Below are 21,602 nucleotides of genomic sequence, written 5' to 3'. Positions count from 1 at the left end.
AGTTCAAAACAAAAGTCTCCTTTGGAAATGGAATGCCTACCTAGGAAGAAAGTGTTATTAAGGTGTGAGACACACAGATTCCTTTTCAGAAAAAAAAAAACAGTATAATCAGTGATCAGCTCGCATCTCTATGCCCACAAATAACTGATACAAAGATGCTTCTATAAAGTCAACAGAAAATCCTCTCATAATTCCCAATTACATGCAGTTTCACAGGACAAGGGAGAGAGTCACCCATTTCAAATCCAACTTAACTGTCAAATTCCAAATTAGTGTGGTCCAGAGATAAAGAGTCAAAATATTGTGGTTACCACATGCTGGACTGAAAGGACAACTAGCCCTGTATTATTTTTAAAAAGAGATCTAAAACTAAAAGCAAACAAACAAAACCAATTAAAGTATCAGCTGCTGCTTTGGAATCTTTTTTATTTGGGGAGCGGTGCTGGGATCTTGAGTGGTGTATTACTGAATGATGTCCCTGGGCCCCTTTTTCTATTTTGTATTGTGAAACAGGCTAAGTTGCCAAGGTTGACCTAGAACTTGCAATTCTCCTGCCTTAGGCTCCCAAATTGTTGGGTTCACAGGCATGCATCATGGTACCCAACCTAGAATCATTTTAAGGTTGAAAACTAATATAATAAGTGCTAGTCATGATTAGAGTCAAAGATGTACCATTTTCAAGGTCTAAGTGCTCAGAAGAGAAACTGTTTTGAAGCTGAGCTGGAATTTGTTCCTGACTTCAACTTGGCAGAATTGTCAAACTACATTCATAAAACTTAACCATTTCATCAAATTATGTTCTTTCATTGACATATACTCACCCACCCCTGCTCGTTTTTTTTGTTTTTTGTTTTTTTGTTTTGGTACTACTGCTGATTGAACCCAGAGGAGCTTTACTGTTGTGTTAATCCCAACCCTTTTCATTTTTAATTTCGGGACAGGGTCTCTCTAAGTTGCCCAAGCTGGTCATGAATTTGTCATCCTCCTATCTCTGTCTCCAAAGTTGCTGGGATTACAGCAGGTACCACATGTGCCTGGTTTCCACTGTTGTTTTTCTCACAATTACAGCAGTCAATTTTAATATCAATAGAACTAATATCTAGCACAATGTATGATGCCTACCATATGAGAAACGTTGCAAATGAACAAAAACTTGATTTGGGTCGGGTTCATGGCTCAGAGGTAGAGCGCTCGCCTACCATGTATGAGGCACTTTCGATCCTCAGCACCACATAAAAATAAAATAAAGATACTGTGAGACTTGATTCACATAAGGATACACAGGTGCAACTGTCATAAGCACATGGATCAGTGCATCTACGGAAAGCCTAACTCATGCCGTGCTCTCAGCAAGGAAGGCAAAAAAACATATTTTCACTTTAGAGAACTTCTTTATTTTTCTGCAATTCTTTTCTCATGTATTTCCTTATCTCATCAAACATCATCAAATAGCAAAAACCCACCCCAGAGAAGATAGGAAAACCAAAGAAACCATTAGTAAAACAAATAAAAGAACTCTAACGAAAACAGGCCTATTGTCTCTTCCAAGGTTATGAAAAGAAATCATACAGATAAAGGAAAAACAGTTGTAATGAAAAGGAACAAGAAATCTAGGAGGAAGAAGTCATTATGGTCTAAACTTGGTAGCTGGTTAAATGGTAGAAATAAACTAGCTAAAGAAAAAAACCTGAGATGACTGAGCCAAGGCATTTTCTGAGTATTTTATATGTAAGAGTGCAAAAGAAAGCAAACAACAAAAAAAGTCAGAGCCAGGGATAGTAGTGCACACCTGTGGTCCCAGTTACCCAGGAAGGAGGATGAGGCAAGAAGATTACTTGTCTGAGCCCAGCAGTTTGAGACCATCCTGGGAAACATAGTAAGATCCCATCTCCAAAATAAATAAACAAATAAAATAAAATGAGGGAAAAGAAGAAATTATAGTTTATATTATTCTCTGAATTGGCATTTTAATTTTTTTATGTATAACATGAAATTAAATAAACAGATATTGTAGATTTTTCTCTTTCCAATATTCTTAAGTCATTTTCACTATAAGGGCCTAAACTGATAGTTGGAGTGTAGGGAAGTCTAAATTCTTACCAGAAAAAAAGCTCCTGAGATCTATAAACTGCTGTCTTTTAAGTATAGTAAACATTATTATATAGGGCATTATTTGGAAAAGTTACTGAAGCGAGAAATACTTCACATGAGACAAATAGTTTCTAAAACAAAATAGCTAAGTACAATATAAACCAAAACTTAAAAGACTTCTTAAAAAAAGTCACAAAAGTGCTCTTATGTCAAAGAATAACAAATATGACTAATAAAATTACACAAGTCAGATTTACGCAGTAATGCAAGGGTGATTCAATATGAGAAAAATAAATGTAATACGCAACATTATAAAATAAAGGGATTCCCAGCAAAAACACAACACACACACACACACACACACACACACACACACACACACACACACACAATACTAGAATTAATAAAGGGGGAAAACGTACAATTATTTCCAAACAGAAAAAGTACTTGACAAATCGAATACCTTTTCATGACAGAAAGACTCAGAAAACCAGGGAATGAAGAACATTTCCCAATATGATAAAGGATCTTTAGTAAAAGGCGAAAGATTTATACGATCTGAAGAGAAACCAGAGAATATGATGATAAAGGATCTTTATGAAAAACCCATAGCCAACATCAGATTTAATGGTGAAAGAGTGAAAGCTTTTGCCCTTAAATTCAGGTCTGAAGCAAGGATGATACTTTCACTACTTGTGTTTAACACTGAAAGTTCTACCCAGAAATATCAGGCATGAAAAAAATTCACATTGGAAAGGAAGAGGTCAAACTAATTCCATTTGAAAGTGACCTGTTCTTACACGCTGGAAACATTAAGAATACAAACACACACAAACCTACAAAAAACTACTACAGCTAGAAAATAATATTGCATAATTGTGGGGGTACAAGAGCAATATGCAAATATCAGTAGTGTTCCTATATTCTACCAATGGACACTCCAACAAACATAATTCTATTTACAGTAATATCCAAAAAAATAACACACTTAGAAATAAACTTAGCTTAGGCTAGACAGTGAAAGACTTGTACACTGAAAAAATTAATATCTAAATACAAGGAAAGACTAAATAGTAAGAAGGCAATACTGTCCAAGGTGACCCACAGATTTAATACAATCCCTCTCAAAATTCCAAAAACCTTTTTTTCATATACAGAAAAGCTAATTCTTAAATTTATATGGAGTTGCAAGCTTCAAAGAGCCAAAAAATCTTGGAAAAGAACAAAACTGGAGAACTCATGATTCCCAATTTGATTTAAAACTGACAGAAGTCTTGGCAAAAGATAACACACAGACCAACTCAAAAATCCAGAGGCAGACCAAACATCTATCTATGATTAATTGGGTTTTTGACCACAAGGTACAAACACTATTCAGTGCGGGAGAATAATCTTTAATAAATGGTGCTGGACAATTAGATATCCACATAAAGAGAATGAGGTTGGACCCCTACCTCAATACATAATTCAACGAATAACTCAAACTGTATTAGACCTACACGGAAGAGCTAGAACTATGAGATGTTTAGAAAACAAGGACAAATCTTCATGACCTTGGATTTGACAGTATTTTTTTTTTAGATATGACAACAAAAACATAAGTAACAGCAGAACCTGGACACACGACTATAGTCCCAGTACTGGGGAGGTCAAGGCAGAGGATCAATTGCTTGATTCTAGGAAGTTGAGACCACCAGTATAAGCAGCATAGTGAAGCTTCATCTCAAAAAACAAACACAAAAAAGGGTTTAATCCTAGCATTGGGGGAAAAAGAGAAAGAAACAGGTCAAAGGGCGGGAGTTGTGGCTCCAAGGTAGAGTGCTTGCCTAGCATGTGTGAGGCACTGGGCTCGATTCTCAGCACCGTATATAATTAAATAAAATGAATATCCATTGACAACTAAAAAGAAATAGATCAATAAAAAATAGCTACATCAATTTTATCAAAATTATAACTTTTGTGCATCAAGGAACAAATCAAGAAAATGAGACAATCTGCAAAATGGGGGGAATATTTGAAAATCATCTACCCAATAGAGTCTGGAATTCAGTATCTATCTATCCACCTACCTCCTACCTATCTGTATCTGTTGGGAGGGGGGTGTTTTCCTGTGACACTAATAAGGCAACTCAATTAAAAAATGGGCAAAGGATTCCAACAGACATTTATCCAAAGAAGATATACAAAGGGTCTATATTCAATATCATTAGTTGTTAGGAAATGCAAATCAAAATCAGAATGAGATACAACCAGGATGGCTGTAACCAAAAATTACCAGAGAATAAGTGTTGGTAAGAATGTTGAGAAACCAGAACCATCACACACTTCTAGCTAAGTGAAAGAAGCCCTAAAAAAAGAATAAATTCTATAATTCCATTTGTATAAAATCTCTAAAACAGGCAAATCCCTGGAGACAGGAAGCAGATTAGTGGTTGCCAGGCAACGGGGGCAGAGGGGTGGGAGGAAAGGAGAGTCATTACTTAATGGGTTCAGGGTGTTCTGGGGTGATGAAGAAGTTGTGGGACTAGACACAAATAGTGGCTGGTCAACATTGTGAATGAACTAAATGCTACTGAATTTTTATGTTTAAATGGTTGATTTTATGTTGTGTGAATTTCACTTTGTAACACAAATACTTAATAAGTTTGCTTCCAACATTCCCCAAACACAACTAAAAGATGGATATGTTACAAACTGACAAATCTAAGCGAAACAAATATCAACAAATCAGCTCAGTAAGAACCACACAAATGAAATCACCATAGAACAGACAGAAAGGACATAACACATTTTCAATGAGGAGGAAGAATATTTGAAGATATGTTCAACCTCACTAGTCATCAGATCCATCCATCAAAGTGACAGGATACCATATCACAGGCATTCAACTGACCAGAATTTTAAAATTTGGTAGCATAAGCATTGACCCAGGGTATCAACCTCATTATTAGTGGGAATATAAATTGATCTAACTGCTCTGGAAAAATTAAACATCCACAAACCATGCAATTTTGCAATTTCACTAAGATATATACTGGCTTGTGTACCACTGGAGATATAATGAATGTATTAACAGAAGAGCTAGTATGATAGGGAAAGCCAACAAACAATTCATTTGAATGCAAGATGAAGAAGCTGAGATACAGCTACACAAAGAGCACTTCTCAGTAGTCAAATGGATAACTGCACATACAACAACAGGGATGAGTTCCAGTTGTGTACATACTTCTTAGTACATAACACCAAGTGAAACACTCAAAAAATTACATTTTTTTCTTAGCGTGTGTGTGTGTGTGTGTGTGTGTGTGTGTTTTCTATCCCTGTTTGGGATAGAATGTTCCATGGAAAAGCCCTTTGTGTGTCCCCTTCTCTTGCTCTGTCTTTGGGTGTAGCTTTCCTAGATGTCAGTCAACCTGAGAGCAGACATCACAAAGCTACACTCCACCCCCTGAAACCTGACCCTTTGCCTCATTTGAATGGTTCTCTTCAATAAATGGGTTCAGCACTTGCTCATTCTCTTTCTCTTTCTGTGGATTCTTAAGGTCAGAGGAGCCATCACAGGACCCCAAAGATAAAGGTATCTCTGTCTTTTGTGCAGTTATTTTGTGCAACCCAGTTCACCTGGAGTGACCCTGAGTGTTTTAGTAGTAAGGAATGTGATATTCATACACATACACATACACACAAACACACACACACACATATATATATATAAAATTTACCATTAAATATGTGACTTGAAACTGTCTAAAAAGGAAATTAAAGGAAAAATGTCAACAAATCCAGGATAGCGGTTCCTGGGTGGGAGAAGGCAGTAGACGGGATGGTTCTCTTACTCTTTTTTTTTTGGGGGGGGGACTGAGGATTTAACCCAGGGATGCTTTACCACCAAGCTACACCCCCATCCTTTTTAAAAATTTTGAGACAGGGTCTAGATGAGTTGTTGACGCCTTGAATTTGCAATCCACCTGCCTCAGACTCCCAAGTCCTGGGATTACAGATGGGTGCCACTGCACTTAGCTGATTCTTATTTTCTTGTCAGGTGACAGGATTAGGATGATGGTTGTCAACAACCATAGAGGGATGAACAGAGACAAAATAGAGAGATGCAGATATTAGAAAGGGCCAAGACCACACATGAACCAATGATGAGATAAACTTTTTGTTATAATCAATGACTAGTCCAATTCTGCATACTTGAGGTTCAAAATAAAAAGTAATTTTAAGAGATGATTTAAAAAGATGAATTACTGGGCTGGGATTGTGGCTCAGCGGTAGAGTGCTTACCTAGCACAGGTGGGTCAGGGGTTCGATTCTCAGCACCACATAAAAAAAAAGGCATTGTGTTGTGTCCATCTACAAAAAAATTTTTAAAAAAGATTCTCTCTCTCTCTCTCTCTCAAAAAAAGATGAATTACTGATTAAGACATTTAAAATATACAGAACTGCATTTATAAAACACAATAGATCATTAAGCAGGATATATCAAATTTTAATTCTTTAGGGACATCTCAAAGAAATGGAACTATACCTTCACCAGAATATTAAAATTTTAAAAAGTTCAAGCTGCCTAACCTCTTCTTGAATATACATTAATAGTAAGGGATATGCTCTTATATTATCCATGGAATACTGAAGAAACTTGGAATTTCCTTTTAGTGTAAATCCATACTAATGAGGAGTGTTAGACTTCAAAATTAAGCAGAGATAAGCACATAAATAGCTGTAAAACAAGATGCACCACAGGAAATTAGTACAAAGTAAATGAAAATATTCATGTAATAAGTTACTATGAAAAAATTACTTTCCTATTAAAAATCCCTAGCACTTTTATGGTTCAGATTCCTTGGCACTATGAAATGCATATTTTTTAATTAACAAAGTTTAAAATAACAAAGATGACAGTAACATAGAAATGTCTCTTAAAAATTCTAATAGAGTGGATTTTATCTCCTTGAAGTTTCCTTAATAACAAAGCCAACAGAGAAACTGTATCAAGTTGGAAATGAAGCAAATTAAAAACCTTCACTACATCTTTAAAGAATATCTGAAATGACCATTAGCAAGTGTAGGGAAAATTCGATAGAAAAAATTCATAAAGCAATCCTTACCCCAAAAAGTGAGCCTGTGGAAGGTTGGAAGAGAAGGATGGAAACTTTCCAAATGACTCAGTGGGAAGCCCCCGCCCCCTTTTCAGTGCTTGTCACAGTGTTGTCAAGGAGAGATGCTGCTGAGGTCCCTGGGGTTTTACTTTTGTCTTCTTTGGTCTGGTACACTGGAAAATAAATTCTAACGTGTTTGTGTTAAATGTAGTGATATGGGGATTTTTAACTTCCTTCTCTTTGTGCAAATGCTCTGTGATATGTACCTTATAAGCATGCACATACAGACATATATGAGTGTTTGCATACATACAAACACTCATTCACAATGAAAACTATGTAGCACACTTAGAAACAAGGGAACATACTGAGGATGCTACCTGAGAAAGCATAACACAAAACAATACATATAGTTACAAAATATGCCTCTCTATCCTGGAAATAGAAGAGGCTAAAATACAAAAAGTTGCTGTGTTAGAGAAATAGGAGGGTTCAGAATGACTGTTATCTTTCAAAACAACTTCAGTGGGATTGTAAACTGTCATTTCAATATAAATTTGAAAAACGTGTTTAGGAAAAAATAAAAACAAAAGTCATTCTCATTACCCACATGTTGAGGGAGTTGGATACAAAATTCTCTGCAGAATTTCTCAATATGCTAATTCCCCAATTCCACCCCTTACCTGTGGCTTTGCTTTGTGTGATTTTAGTTACCCATGGTTCAAAAAGATTATATGGAAATTCCAAAAATAAACAATTAATAAATTTTAAACTGCACATCATTCTGAGTAGCACTATGAAATCTCATGATATCCTGTTTTGTCCTTCTAAGGAGGTACATCATACTGAAAGGTTAATAAAATAGGTACTTGTCACTCCGATTTTCTATATGCTTAACAAACACTGTTAAAATCCTGAGAACTGTTTTTGCTAATTCCTGAGAACTGTTTTTGCTAATCTTGTTCCCAGAATGTGCTGTCCCCAACTGCCAAGCTGCAGAATGCACTCCCTCACTCGGTAGCAGGCAAGCTGCCCACTCGCCCTGACCTGTCAATGAACTTCCCTCCCTGCCCTCTCCAAGAAAAGTATATAAGCTCTGCTCAAGCTGTTCTCAGGGCTCTATCTCTCTTTGCTATAGAGAGAGCCCTAGCATGCTGGTCTCCAAATAAACCCACCCTTCTGCTTTTGCATAAGAGAGTCTCTTGTGGTCTCTACTCCGACGTTTCACCGTACCCTTATAATACCATTATCCAGTGTATCTATGCTATCTATGTTATCCACCTGAAGTCACTTAGTAGCCATCTCAGTTGTGAGATCTGCTGACCCAGTACTGCAGTGCGCCAACAAAATTTAGTAGCACTCACTATTTCAGGTATCACTGGGGGTCACACACATCTCTCTTGTGGAGAAGGATGGACTGCACTGTTTTCCCTCTGTTCAGCATTCTCATTTGCTTAAGAGAATGCTTTGAAATTTTTTCTGTAAAAATAAAAACTCCCAAGCTCCCAATTAGTTGTCAATGATCTGCCTTTCTTACCAGCTTTGCACATCATGGAATCAAATAATTTAGAGATGATTGAGCCTCTTCCTCAATTTGCACCATTTGCTGTAAGGAAAGTAGGGATGATGCCGATGATGCTCTTGGCACGAGAGGTCTTCCATGTGTACACCATACTCAGGAGCTCCATGATGAAGGTGTTCACATCCCTGTAACCCAGGCACAGAAAATCCCATTGAGAGGTGTAAGACTTAAGATTTCCCTCCTGACCTGGGGGTGTAGCTCACTAGTAGAGCATGCTTAACATGCTTGAGGCCCTGGGTTCCATCCCAAACACCAAAATAATAACATTATTGTCTCCATGTTCCAAGACTAAGGTGCAAGTTGCAGAAACCAGTGATGTCTTCTCTTCTCATATCTCCATGAGCCCTCTCCACATTTCCTCTCAATTGATGACTCTAGTTTCTTTTTCCCCCAGAGATCACCAATGTTCAGCAGGAAAGAGGCAATGGGGATTAGAGTCAATTTTGGAGTATTTCTGGTATGCAAAGTTCCTTTCTGACTAATGGCACAACACAGGCCGAATGCAGGGTGCAGATGCACCTGGTAGTAGGCTCCCATGGAAGCTGTCTTCTGACAGAGTACTGGTCTCAGAGATTTCTCAAAAATCTCTTACACACTACTCCCCACCCCCTCCTGCTGCCTGGAATCCTCCCTTCCTGCTTGCACCATCATATGTCATACTCCCCTGCTCATACTCATCAGCTTGAAAATATTCAGGTCCTTCTTCCATTAAAAATTATGATTCATAACCACCTTCTCTGAAGCCCCAACTCTTTGCTCCCCTTTGCAGTACATCTCAGGATAGGTGTCTACCCTCACTGTCTCTGACTCAGACATTCTCATTCTCTCCCAAACACATTCCAAAGAAGCTATGATCCCCAAAACTCTTCTTGTGATAATAGAAGCAAATTTACTCCATTTTGTTTTATGACTTCATCCTGTAAAACAACCATGCCAAGTAGAAGGGTCATGAATGGGGCAAGATATTCTTTTCCTTTTGCTATAGAAACCTTTAAGAACATGGAACTACCTAATGGGGCATTGTTTCTGTAACTAGGATAACGAGGCTCTGTTTCTGTAACTGGGGTGACTGGACTAACTGTGATTGGTTAGGCTTCCCTCCGCTTGACTGCACTGTCCCACTTCTGTAACCTGGTTTGCTTACATTAGCTAGACCCCCGAACATCCCTTTTGCGGTTTTCAGGCTTATAACTAGCACCCTTGCAATTGTTCGGGGCTGATCAGAGGAACATCTTTATGTTCTGGTCAGACACCACCGGTGTGCTTCAATAAAGGCTTGATTCGATTATACGTGAGTGGTCTGGAAGTCAAGTTTATGAAACCCCCGGACGAAGCTTTAACTGTAATATTCTCACCAAGGTCGATGGCCTCTAAGTGGTTAAATGCACCAGTCAACACTCAGTCCTATTTCTCCGCCCCTCAGCAGCATCTGCTGCAGCTGCTCATCCCTGTCCCTTCAGACGCTTAATGCACACCACTTCCAGGGCATCCCTCTCTGGCCTCCCTATGCCTTCCTTGTTTCTTCTGCTGGTTTCCCTTTGCCCGACCTCCACCTAAGACTTTCATTTGTCTTTTCCTGACTCCCCTCATCCCTTGAGCTTCTCATCCAATTTCATGGCTTTGTAAATGTTGGTGACTCTCACATTCCTACCTCCAGCCATGCACCTCTGAACTCGGATCTCAAAGGCCCACAGGTGCTTGATGGTTCCACTGGAATGTGTATCAAGGCATCTCAGGACTTAACCTACCCTAAATGGAACTGTTCTTTTTCCCAAAAATAAAAACCTACTTCACCAGAAAACCTGTGCCAGCAACACTCTTCCTCTGTGTAACTCAGGACAGAAACCTTAGAGCCACTTCTTAGAGCTCTCTTCTTTTCCAGATGGTTTTTGCATCTCACCACTGCCTCTACATCTGGGTGATGTCACCACATTAGATGACCATGGCCTGCCTCTCCTGGAATATCCCTGAAGTCCATGCTCCATGCAGAGAAACCTGCCCTTCAAGTGAAGTTAGACTGTGCAGGCCTCTGCTCAAGACCATGAGACAGCCTCCTCTTCTGCCCATGGCCAAAGCCCAAGACCTCACAGTGGCTCCCACGTTCCTTTATTATGATCAGCCCCTTCCTTCCCTTGGCTTCATGGCCCCTTCTCAGCCCAGTCACACTCTATTCTGGTCAGTCCTCCTACTGCTGCTCATTGCCACAGAATGCCTGGTTCTAGGTGGTTCTACCAGGCTCACTCCCATCCCTCCTGTAGTGCTTTGTTTCAACATCACTTTTACCACAAGGCTTACTCTGTCTGCCTCTATACCCTCTCACTATCAGCCCTTCTGATTTCTTGCCATACCACTTTATTTTTTCCATAATGCTTATCACTTCAATATATTGGATAACTTATTTATCACATTCTCTGTAAATCTCCCTCCACTAGAATATTAACCCCACAAAACAAGGATCTTTACCTGTATCAACCATTAAGGCACCTCACACACCAGTAATATGAACTCACACATCACAGACATTCAACTAATATTGGTTCATGAGTGAATGGAAACACAGACCAATGGTTGAGTTGGTTTCTGTTATTATCAAATGACAAGTCTGATATCTGGTGAATTAAAACATACTTTCACAGGCTGGGGCTGTAGTTCAGTGGCAGAGCACTTGCCTAGCATGTGTGAGGCACTGGGTTCCATCCTTAGCACCACATAAAATAAATAAATAAAATAAAGACATTTAAAAAACCATACTTTCACCAAAGCATTCTGTGTAGAAGGACAAGTAGAGGAACTGACAGTGAGTACAAAGTCACTCTAAGATCCAGAACCAGGAGCAACAAGGAATAGGGCTTCCATCACTCAACTCAAATGATGAAACTTGCTTGAATCACAGGAAAACTTCAGTTAATGGACTTTTCTTCATTTAAAATTTGTCTTATACTTCTAGTAACTGCCACTGAAGTCTGTACTAAAATGAAGTAAGGGGCTGGGGCTGCAGCTCAGGGGTACAGTGCTCTCCTACAATGCATGAGACTAAAATGCAAGACTCTAAAAAATCAATCAATAGATAAATGAGGGGGAGGCTATATCTGCCACCAGCAAATCTCCATGTGATTTCAGAAAGAAGACGATGACATCCAGGCTTGTCATAACCTGGATGAGACTGAGGACCTGACTTAACACAAACTGTGGCACTCATAGGACAATGTAAAGCAGAGGTAGAAAGAAGATTTGGGGATACTTAGTAGTCTTGACTGGGGGAATAAGAAGCTGACAAAAGGCAGGGACAGATGATAACAGTGTTGAAATAAACAAAAATATGCAAAGGAAGAGAAATGGAAGTACTTGAAAATGGGAAGGATTAACACAGTCACCGTTCTCAAGTCCTGAATTCTAATTCAACTGGAACTTCGGCTCCCACTTCTCTCTTGGAAATCCATACAGCCTCCAGTATTTATCTAACAAAGACCCAAATTGTCTCTGAGGAGACAGAGGGCTGCAGACACTCAGGAGCCAGAGCAGCCTGAGCCGTCTATGCCTGCACCTTCCCTCACTGATGCTGCAGTGGGGTACAGGACAGGCAGGTCCTCCACTAGCACCCTGGCACAGGACAGGCCTGGAAAGAGGAGAGTGGCACAGGATACCAAGACTTGGTGCCCTCATGCTTAGCTCTACTGGGGACCATGAAGGTCCCTGCAGAAGAGGAAGCAAGGGCACCTGATAAAGGCCAGCCACAGCCACTCTCTCACTTTCTCATAGCACATACACTCTCCCTGATTTGGGAAGCAATGACATTTCCTTGCCACTCCTCTTTCTGGAGCAGATAAGAGTTTTGTGACATCATCCTGATGAAGCAAAAATCAGGACAGAGATATTAAAAGTCTAGGTGAAAGTATGTGTGTTCCAAAACTAAATTCTTGGGAAATTTGGCTTTTCTTCCCTTTCTTTGCCGTTTATCATATTTATTTTATGTGTGTGTGTATATATATGTATCTATTACTAAATTTGGTAGACAGCAATTTTCAGACTCTAAGCTAAAAAATGATGCATTATCCAAACTGATTTCTAGATGTTAAAAAATGTTCTGAGGCCTCAGTTCCTATGTTAAAAAGCAGGAACTCAGGGCTGGGGTTGTAGCTTAGTGGAAGAGTGCTTGCCTAGCATGGGTTCGATTCCACATATAAATAAATAAAGTTCTATCAACAACTAAACAAATTTTTTTAAAAAGAGAGAGAGAAACTCAGAAAATGTGGCATTAAGAAGTGGTTACAATTTAGGGCTTATATCCCATCTTAGCAGGGGAAGGGGAAGATGACAAAGGACTCTTAAAAGAAATGACTTTTAGTAAAGATAAGCAGTCCCTCTAGAGAACAGATGGGGATAGGATACAGTTTTGTGACAATTAGTATGACTTCTTATCTTGGTGAGATTTCTTCTGTAGCCTCAAGACAGAAGTCAATCTCCCTGGTTGGAACTCCCAAACTTTAGGAAAGACATTTATGACATGTGAATTCTTTTGTGAAGTTTTGCTTTTATGCAGATAAGGAGAATTGAGAAAAAGTCCTCCTCATTTATTTACTATTTCTCAAATGTCCTCAGATCAAAATAATCCCTATGCCATTGTGGGATATCTTCTATCCCTTATAGGGACAGGACTGGGTAGGATTAACGATGGCAGCTTCAAGCTGGAGGGACCTGCCACTCTCTGGCCACCTATAGCCCACTCTGCCTGGCCAAAGCTGAGACATTTGGGGCCCCTGCTCCTTATCAGAGTTTGGAATGGATAACCTGGAGCCATCACACCTCTCCCCTCCCACCCAGGACAGTGTGGTTGCTACAGGCTACCCCAGGGGGACCTCATTCTAGGGCAACTGAGCTGGAATGGGGGGCTACTATTGGGCTGGGAAGCCTAGGATTGAAGGACTAGCCAGGGACTTAAAAGAAAAAGAAAAAAACAATCATTCTGAGTGGAAATTTTCCATTCAGAGAGGTATCTAGGAACATCTGGGGACAAATGCACAGTAGAAAGCAGGTCTTCATGTGATCATCCTCTCTTCCACAATGGTGCTTCATTCAGAATGGCACAGAAACCCTCATTACACTGAATTCTCTACACCCAGCTTACACATCGCTGACCTCCACAATTTCTAGAACATATGTGTGTCAAATGTTACACTAGGTTGGGATATATGCTCTTTCAGTATAGTCTTTAATCTTATTAGCTCCTTTACCTTATAAGTGGGGACCATGTTTAAATTATCTGCAATAAAGTCTTTAAGAAAATTCCCTTCCTATAGCCTGTTTTGTTTGTTTTTTGTTTGTTTTTTGAGAAGCTAGAGTAGAAATGCTTCCCTGCAGGCCTTACACAATCCTATGGACTATTAGGAACTTCATGGATTCTGTCATCATTAAGAGTGTCTATTCTAACACTTGATCTGAACTTTTATGACAACCCATTGAAGCAGGTAGAAGAATTAAGCCCAATTTAGAAATGGGGGAAGTTTACAGATGAGCAACCTTACTGAAGGTTGCTTGGCATCTCAGCAACAGACAGAATCTGGTCTTGGCTTGATTTCTAGGAACCGGTAGTATACAACACTAGTTGTACATCCCTGCTGAATTCCACATACAGTGAGCAGGAGTGGACAAATATCCAAATTTTGAAAAATGACTATTGCAAGCATGCCTTGTTTAGAAGATACTTCTTATCAAATGCTAAAAAAGGAATACAAAACTTTGATGCGGTATTTCCAACTCTTGGAATTTACCCCAAGGAAACAAGGACAAAACTCTATGCTTAGTGATGGTAACTGCAAGATTTTTTTTTTAAAGAGCAGAAATTCTGGATATATATGGGAAGGTTCCACACTGGAGTCATCAAGTACAATTGAGACTATACACTCAACATAATAAATATTCAATACTATATAAGCAAAGCTGAGTAACAAAGGTACAGACCAGGGCAGGGAAAGAATAAGGCCAAGAAAGGTATTCTTTTGCGGGGGTGGGAGGGGGAGGGTCAATAATGTATGTAAATAATTTTTATTTGGGTATTTAAATTCTTTTTAAAAAATTACAGATCATGCTTCCTAATGCCCCAAAGTCCCATTCCACATTTCCATATTCGTTTACACACTCTAATCACCAAAATTGAGCCAACATTAAAATCAAAAAATAAATCCTTATCATCAATATACAATATTCGGGGGGTAAAACGTTTTAAAGTACAATAGTAGCTAAGCAAGCACATCCCTCAACCTCTGCCGGGTTGAGTATGGAGTGGAATAAAACCATAAACCACTCTTTTGTAGGTAAACGTCCACGACTAGCAAGACCAAGCAAATTAAAACTCAGGGCTGCGGGTACATTAGGGATGGGAGATGAGATCCCCGGCTGGCTGGGGACCTGCTCTCTGAAGGGCTCTGCCTCAGGTCCCACAATCAGGAATTCCCCCCCCCGCAAGGCGCCTAGAGGGGGCGGGGGACCCCGGGGCCACGCGGTAGGTCCTGTCCCCGACAGCCCACTAGAGAAGGAGGGAGAGAGCGAGGGGCTCCCTTGGGGCGCGACGCTGGAGTCTCCCTCGGTACCTGCAGCCTCCCCCGCGGGAACCGGACCCTTCAAGCCGCGGCGCTCCCCGTGCACCTGCCGGTAACGCCAGAGCCCGCCAACCCGCACCGCCACTCGACGCTGGCTCCCGCCCGCCTGCCTACCTGCCCCCGGCCCCGGCCCCGGCTTCGGCCCCAGCCAACTCACCCTCCGCTGTGGGAAGAAGAAACCGTGGATCCCCAGGCGGCGTCCCTCGGACCAAATCGGTGGTTCCACCCCCAAAACCGCCACCGCAGCGCTGGAGAGGCCCGGATTTCGCGGGGCGGGGCCAGAGGACGCACGTGCTCGGGCTTGGGGCGTGGCCTACCCGAGGGGGAGGAGCGGATCTGAGGGTCCAGTCGGTCGGGGTGGGACCAGGTAGCGGGACTCGTGGGGAAGGAAATGGGAGCAAGAGCCGGGACCTCACTCCGGGCGGCCGTGGCGCTCCCAGTGGCCCAGCACCCGGCCTGGTTGATGAGGAGGATCAGCAAGGCCTGGCCAGTGCGGAGCCCGCGGGCCTCGCTAACAGGTCAAGGGTCGGGCGGGGTGCGGCTCCCCCACCCGCCAGCCCAGCGCCTGTCGTTCTCTCCAGCTGCGCGGTTAAACATCCCAGGGCCCTGGGCTCCGCGGGCGTCCGACCCCCGCCGCTGGGGAAACCAGGAGTAAGTGGAGCTGATAAGAATTGTAATGCATTCCGCTGTTAAATATATTTAAAACACACACACACACACACACACACACACACACACACACACACACCGGTGGACAAAGTGGTGCTGCACCAGCCCTTCTATCTGGCGATTGAAGGGTTCCTGTGTCTGACAGGCCATCACCTCATCTGTCCTCTCCTCATGTCAACGCGGAGCAGCTGTGACTCCTCACAGCTCCTCCTTTCAAACATCCACGCTGTCAACAAGCAAATTGTTGGATCTCTGGGTACCATCATCATAAAACATGAAGATTTCCAATTATTTAGTTGCATAGTCCTGGAATGGAGAAAATGTTTAAATATAGCCAGTTCCACTGAGGCATTATGTACCTTGGACTCTGATGTACCTTTCTTCTACGGGTCCACGTTTGAGGTGATACAAGAGAGCTGGCATTCCTTCCTTCCTTCCTGAGCAAGCGTTTTGAGGATTCTGAGCCTGATTCTAGCAAATGAAGCATTATGCTAAATGAATGAAACATGAAGCTGATATTTGTTGCAGAAGCATCTGGACTTTGAGGAATTGCGCCAGGCCCATCTCTGTGTACTTGCATCCAACTGTAATGAGCCTATGTATGTCAAATTGGTGGAGGCCCTTTGTGCTGAGCACCAAATCAATCTAATTAAGGTCGATGACAACAAGAAACTAGGAAAATGGGTAGGCCTCTGTAAAATTGACCAAGAGGGCAAGCCCCGTAAAGTGGTTGGTTGCAGTTGTGTAGTTGTTAAGGATTATGGCAAAGAATCTCAGGCCAAGGAGTACTTCAAATGCAAGAAATGAGCAAATAAATTTTTCGTTCACATTCCTCAAAAAAAAAAAAAAAGAGTTTGAACTCTATTCTTCAGCTACCAGTGAGTGAAGGCTAAGCTATGTCAATAAAGAATTTGCTGTCTGCCCTTGTTATCCACCAGTTGTCATAGTGCCCAAATCCATTGATGATGAAACTTACAAACTTACATTTCGACATGCAGGGTACTTTCCAGTACTCAGCTTTCTCATTTTTAAAAATCGAATGGTAATCATATGAAATGGTTAGCCACTCACTAGCACAAATGGGGGAAGATGCAACGAAGAGGAGGTGATGGTTCATGCTACCTTCAGGGCAGAAAGCATGGCTACATCATTGATATTCGAAGTCTAAATGTGACTCAGCAAGCAAGAGCCAAAGGAGGCCTTCCCCCTTGCTGTCTATATCTCCATGTTGTATGAAATGTCTTCGTTTTGAAAAAGAAAAAACAGCCTTACTTTTTGATAGAGCCTCAGAATTCTTTGTGTTGGTTTGGGCAGCTGACCTTTTGTTTTCCCTTATTTTTGTCTCAAGTCTACATATGAAAAAAGAGCCCTTTTCTTCTCAATTAATGGGATGATAAGGAGAACCATCTGGATATTTCTTTGGTAGTTCTTTAGAAGCAACTTCCACTGCTTATGCTGATCAGCTTCAGGGCTTCCACGGTGGAAACTTGGAAGGGAATTGTTGTTAGGCTTGGTCATGGGAAACTTGTGAGCCATCAATTGACACCTGTCTTCTGATGAATACTTGATGTGTGAGCCAGAGACAGTAATAGCCTAGTATTTCCAGTTTCTTTTTCTTTCTCCTTTGAGACAGCAGTCATCACTGTTTTGACAAGTTTATAGGTTTTATTTGGGGAAGGGTGCAGGATATTGAACTCAGGGGCATTCAACCCCTGAGCCACATCCCAAGCCCTATTTTGTATTTCATTTAGAGACAGAGTCTTGCTGAGTTGCTTACTGCCTCACTTTTGCTGAGGCTGGCTGGCTTTGAACTCAGCATCCTCCTGCCTCTGCCTCCCCAGCCAATGGAATTACAGACATGTTTGTGTTTTAATGTTAACTTATAAATAGGAATTAACCAAACCTCAAATCTGTTTTCAAGTTGTAAAAAAATAAACTTTGGTCTCAGTACACTTTCAAAAGGGTTATTTAATAATGTAAATATTATAGTTTCCCCTACTCAAGAACCCTGTGAAGAACACGTACATTGAGTTGGGGTCATAGCTCAGTGGTAGAGTGTTTGCCTAGCATGTCTGAGGCACTGGGTTCAATTCTCAACACCACCTATAAATAAATTAATTAAATAAATAAAGATCCATTGACAACTAAAAGAAAAAAAAATTTAAAGAACAAGTGTATTGTCACTATAGTTTGAACACTGTTTCTAGCAATACTATTAAGTTACCTCCCTCAGGTGAGGAGAATAAATAACAATGGATATACTCATGAAAAAATACTTGTTAAGCATTAGGTCTGGATGAATGTGGCTTTAAAAACTTTAATGAAAAGGTTAGTGACAGAGTTAGTAAGCAGGCAGATGCCTTAGAGGAGCAAATTGCAATCAAGTGAGAGGGGATCAGTTTGTGTATAACAGTGTATAACATCTCTGTTATAACAGAGATGATAACAGTCATCTCTGTTCATTTCTAGCAAAGGTTGGTTTACAGTTGGGGAATGTTTCCTAAAGCAGGTCCCCCCAAAGACCATTTTCAAAAATAGGAAGGACCACAACCCTTTTTCAGCAACACCAAGGATCCTGAGATTTAAGCTAATAATTTTTTGAAAATCAGAAGAATATAATTACTTCGTTATATAAGAAACCTTCTGGTAATTATTTGATTAAAAGTTTTGTTTTTAACATTAAATGGGAAGAAAAGCAGAAATAATTAAATCCATGCCTTTAAATAACTCAAAAATATTTTATTTATGAGTTATAATATGAGTTATAATAACTCATATATTAACATATATGAGTTATAATAATTCATAAATATATTTTATTTATAAGAAAAATTATGCTATCAAAGCAGAATTTTAAAGTAATTTTTGAGCAAACTTGCAAGGATAATGATAGTAATTGAAAATCCCATAGAGAGAATTTTAAAATGTTCCTTTGAACTTTGAGGCCTGATTAGAGGTAGGGTCTCATTGCCTTTCTTTTTAAAGATGAAGCCTGGTATTTGGACCATGCTCTTGATATATTTGAATGTGACTTTTGGATGTTAGTGCACTGTTATATCATTTGGCAAATGTTTCTATAAAGTATGCTTTGCTAAAACCTCACAGTACTGTTAAGGTACAGATTCCCATACTGTGAACCTGTCTCTCTACCTATATAGTCTGAGGGGGAAATTCTGAACGTATGTAAGTCTGTGTAACACTTTGATATTATTTTTCATGGTCACCAAGTAGTAAGTTCATGTATGTCCTTCACCTGGACTCAGGCACCTTCAGTTGGCTTGTTTGTCAAGCTTGGTTTACTGATTCATTGACAAAAAACAGTCTTGGGCTGGGGATGTGGCTCAAGCGGTAGCGTGCTCGACTGGCATGCGAGCGGCCTGGGTTCGATCCTCAGCACCACATGCCAACAAAGATGTTGTGTCCACCAAAAACTAAAATAAAATAAATATTAAAAATTCTCTCTCTCTCTCTCTCTCTCTCTCTCTCTCTCTCTCTCTCTCTCTTTAAAAAAAGAAAAAGAAACAGTCTTGTCAATTTGGCACTGTTCTTGGTGTGTAATATTTGTGTGTGGTGTTCTCCCTCTGCCCGAGAGGAGTATAGCACAGATGCTGGTCTTAAATTTCTATAGAGAGGAGTATATCACAGATGCTGGTCTTAAATTTCTATAGACAATGGTAATAAAAATCTTAATATGTTCAAAGGCTGAAAAAAATTAAAATAATAAAAACAATAATAGTTGAGTTATAGCTCAGTGGTACAGCACTTGCCTAGCAAGTATGAAGCCCTGGGTTCAATCCCAAGTACTGGGCAGGGATGGGGGGAATGGAAGGAAAAGAATCTTTGCTATAGTTTCATAGAATTTGTTCATGGTGTTGAGGGACAGAATGATTCTTCTCTTTCAAGTGATTGTTGAAATGAAAGAAACAGGGACGTGACTGTCAAACACTAGGACCAGGTTCCACATCCTCTCTCCTCTCTATTGCAGAAATGACCTCCTAGAGATACCATTGCTTCTCTGAGCTTTCAGTTTCCTCACCTGAAAAATGGTCACTCATGTTGGTGACATAGAAAGTTTGGTCCCAGGGCCTGAAGTAAAGCCAATAATGAGGAGGTTTTGAGAATAATGAAAAAGTTTTATTGCTTTGTTAGCAAAGGAGATACAGTGGATTCCTGTCCCAGAGGCTGTGATTCTAACTGCCAGGAGGAGCAACTGGCTTTTTAAAAGGGAATACAAAAGCTAAAATGCAGCTGTGCCCTATCAGGATTCATAACTTATTTGGAGCCCCGAGAGAGAGCTGCTTCTCAGACCCACTTGTACAAGTTCTGAGGTCTGGAGTCCTTTATTCCTGTGGTCATTGAGCTGAAGAACAAATAACTCTGCCTAGGACAGGAAGAAGGTTAATCTTGCTTCCTTCCCTCTGCACCCATTTCCTCATCTATAAAATGGGAATGCTAACAGCTTCTACCTAATGGGTAGTTGTAGTGACCAGGTGAGTTATTAACCAGCACACAGATGACAACCACTATTAGCTATACTTAGGAGCTATTGTGGTATGAATGGATCATGGTTCTGTTAAACCAACCCCTAATTATGGGCACTTTTTACTATTGTATACAATCTCTATCTGTACCATTGCCCAATTATTGCCTCATGTCAAATGGCTAGCCGTGTGCTTACTTGAAAGGCGACGCCCTTTCTAAATTTTGTTTCCCAGAAAGTTTACATTCTCACCAGGAAGGTAGAAAACCATGTGTGTCCCTCACCCTCACCAACACCAGGCACTAGCCATGTTTTAACTTGGCAGAGTGCATGGTCAATGTTTCCTGGACTTTAAAAATCACTTGTCCAAATCAAGCTGCCTGTAGCTGTGCTGGCCATCCTGCTGCTTGAACTCCATCTCTATTCATTCATTCAACACATGTTGATTGAGAACTTCCCACATGTCAGGCCCAATGCCAGCAGGAAACAGACAAAATACTTCCTTCATAAGGTGGCCACAGTAGATAAGCCATTTCATGTCAAGTGTTCAGCAAGGTCCTGCTTTTAATACCCAGTAATCTGTGACTACAGTATTTTCAAGTAAGTTTGTTTTCATTTTCTAAATATATTACATAGTATTATTATTATCACATGTAGCATTCATTATCATTATACTTATAATAATATATATTACATATTGTCATTACCATTTTTAAGCTATAGACCTTAGAAGTCACTTTTCCTCTCTGACCCTCAGTTTCCTCATCTATGAATAGGCTAATGCTCTTACCTCCAGGCACTATTGAGAGGATGGAGTAGAGCCATGTATCCATGGTACCTGGCAACAAACCACACCACAGTGAAGTTGAGATGGGCCACACACAGCCCCCTGTGGCAGCCTTCTACTGACAGACTCAGTGAACATCTGGGCTTCGAGCCTTTTGCAGGAATTATTCTCACTGCAGCTATTCTCCTTGCACTGTTGGCCACACTGTGCAGAACCACAGCAGCAGCCCACCTGCTAGGACTTTGTTTCCATAACTGGAAAGTGACTAGTTAAAGGGTGAGGATTCTCCATGTGG

The 21,602-nt window shown here is 40.6% G+C and overlaps 1 protein-coding gene across 8 annotated transcripts in view; it reads right to left on the bottom strand.

Moving 5' to 3' along the window:
• Positions 1 to 15,654, bottom strand: part of LOC110597402 (uncharacterized) — a 45,527-nt gene extending 29,873 nt beyond the window's left edge. For 5 of the 8 annotated variants that reach the window (XR_013436388.1, XR_013436385.1, XM_078042961.1 and 2 more), the window contains exons 1-2: positions 15,529 to 15,654; positions 8,731 to 8,900 (exon numbers count right to left, since the gene is read on the bottom strand). Coding sequence is in view for 2 of the 8 variants with exons in the window: in XM_078042961.1 (XP_077899087.1) it covers positions 8,731 to 8,746 (16 nt within the window). In the remaining 6 variants the exon portion in view is untranslated. Of the gene's footprint in view, positions 1 to 7,202; positions 7,381 to 8,730; positions 8,901 to 15,528 lie in introns of all 8 variants that reach the window. The other 3 variants (XR_013436386.1, XM_078042963.1, XR_013436387.1) reach the window with 2 other exon arrangements.
• Between the last annotated feature and the right edge of the window lie 5,948 nt (positions 15,655 to 21,602).

The sequence above is a fragment of the Ictidomys tridecemlineatus genome, chromosome 3 (assembly GCF_052094955.1).
Source record: "Ictidomys tridecemlineatus isolate mIctTri1 chromosome 3, mIctTri1.hap1, whole genome shotgun sequence".
Lineage (NCBI taxonomy): Eukaryota > Metazoa > Chordata > Mammalia > Rodentia > Sciuridae > Ictidomys > Ictidomys tridecemlineatus.
This window is presented reverse-complemented; position numbering and strand designations above follow the sequence as displayed.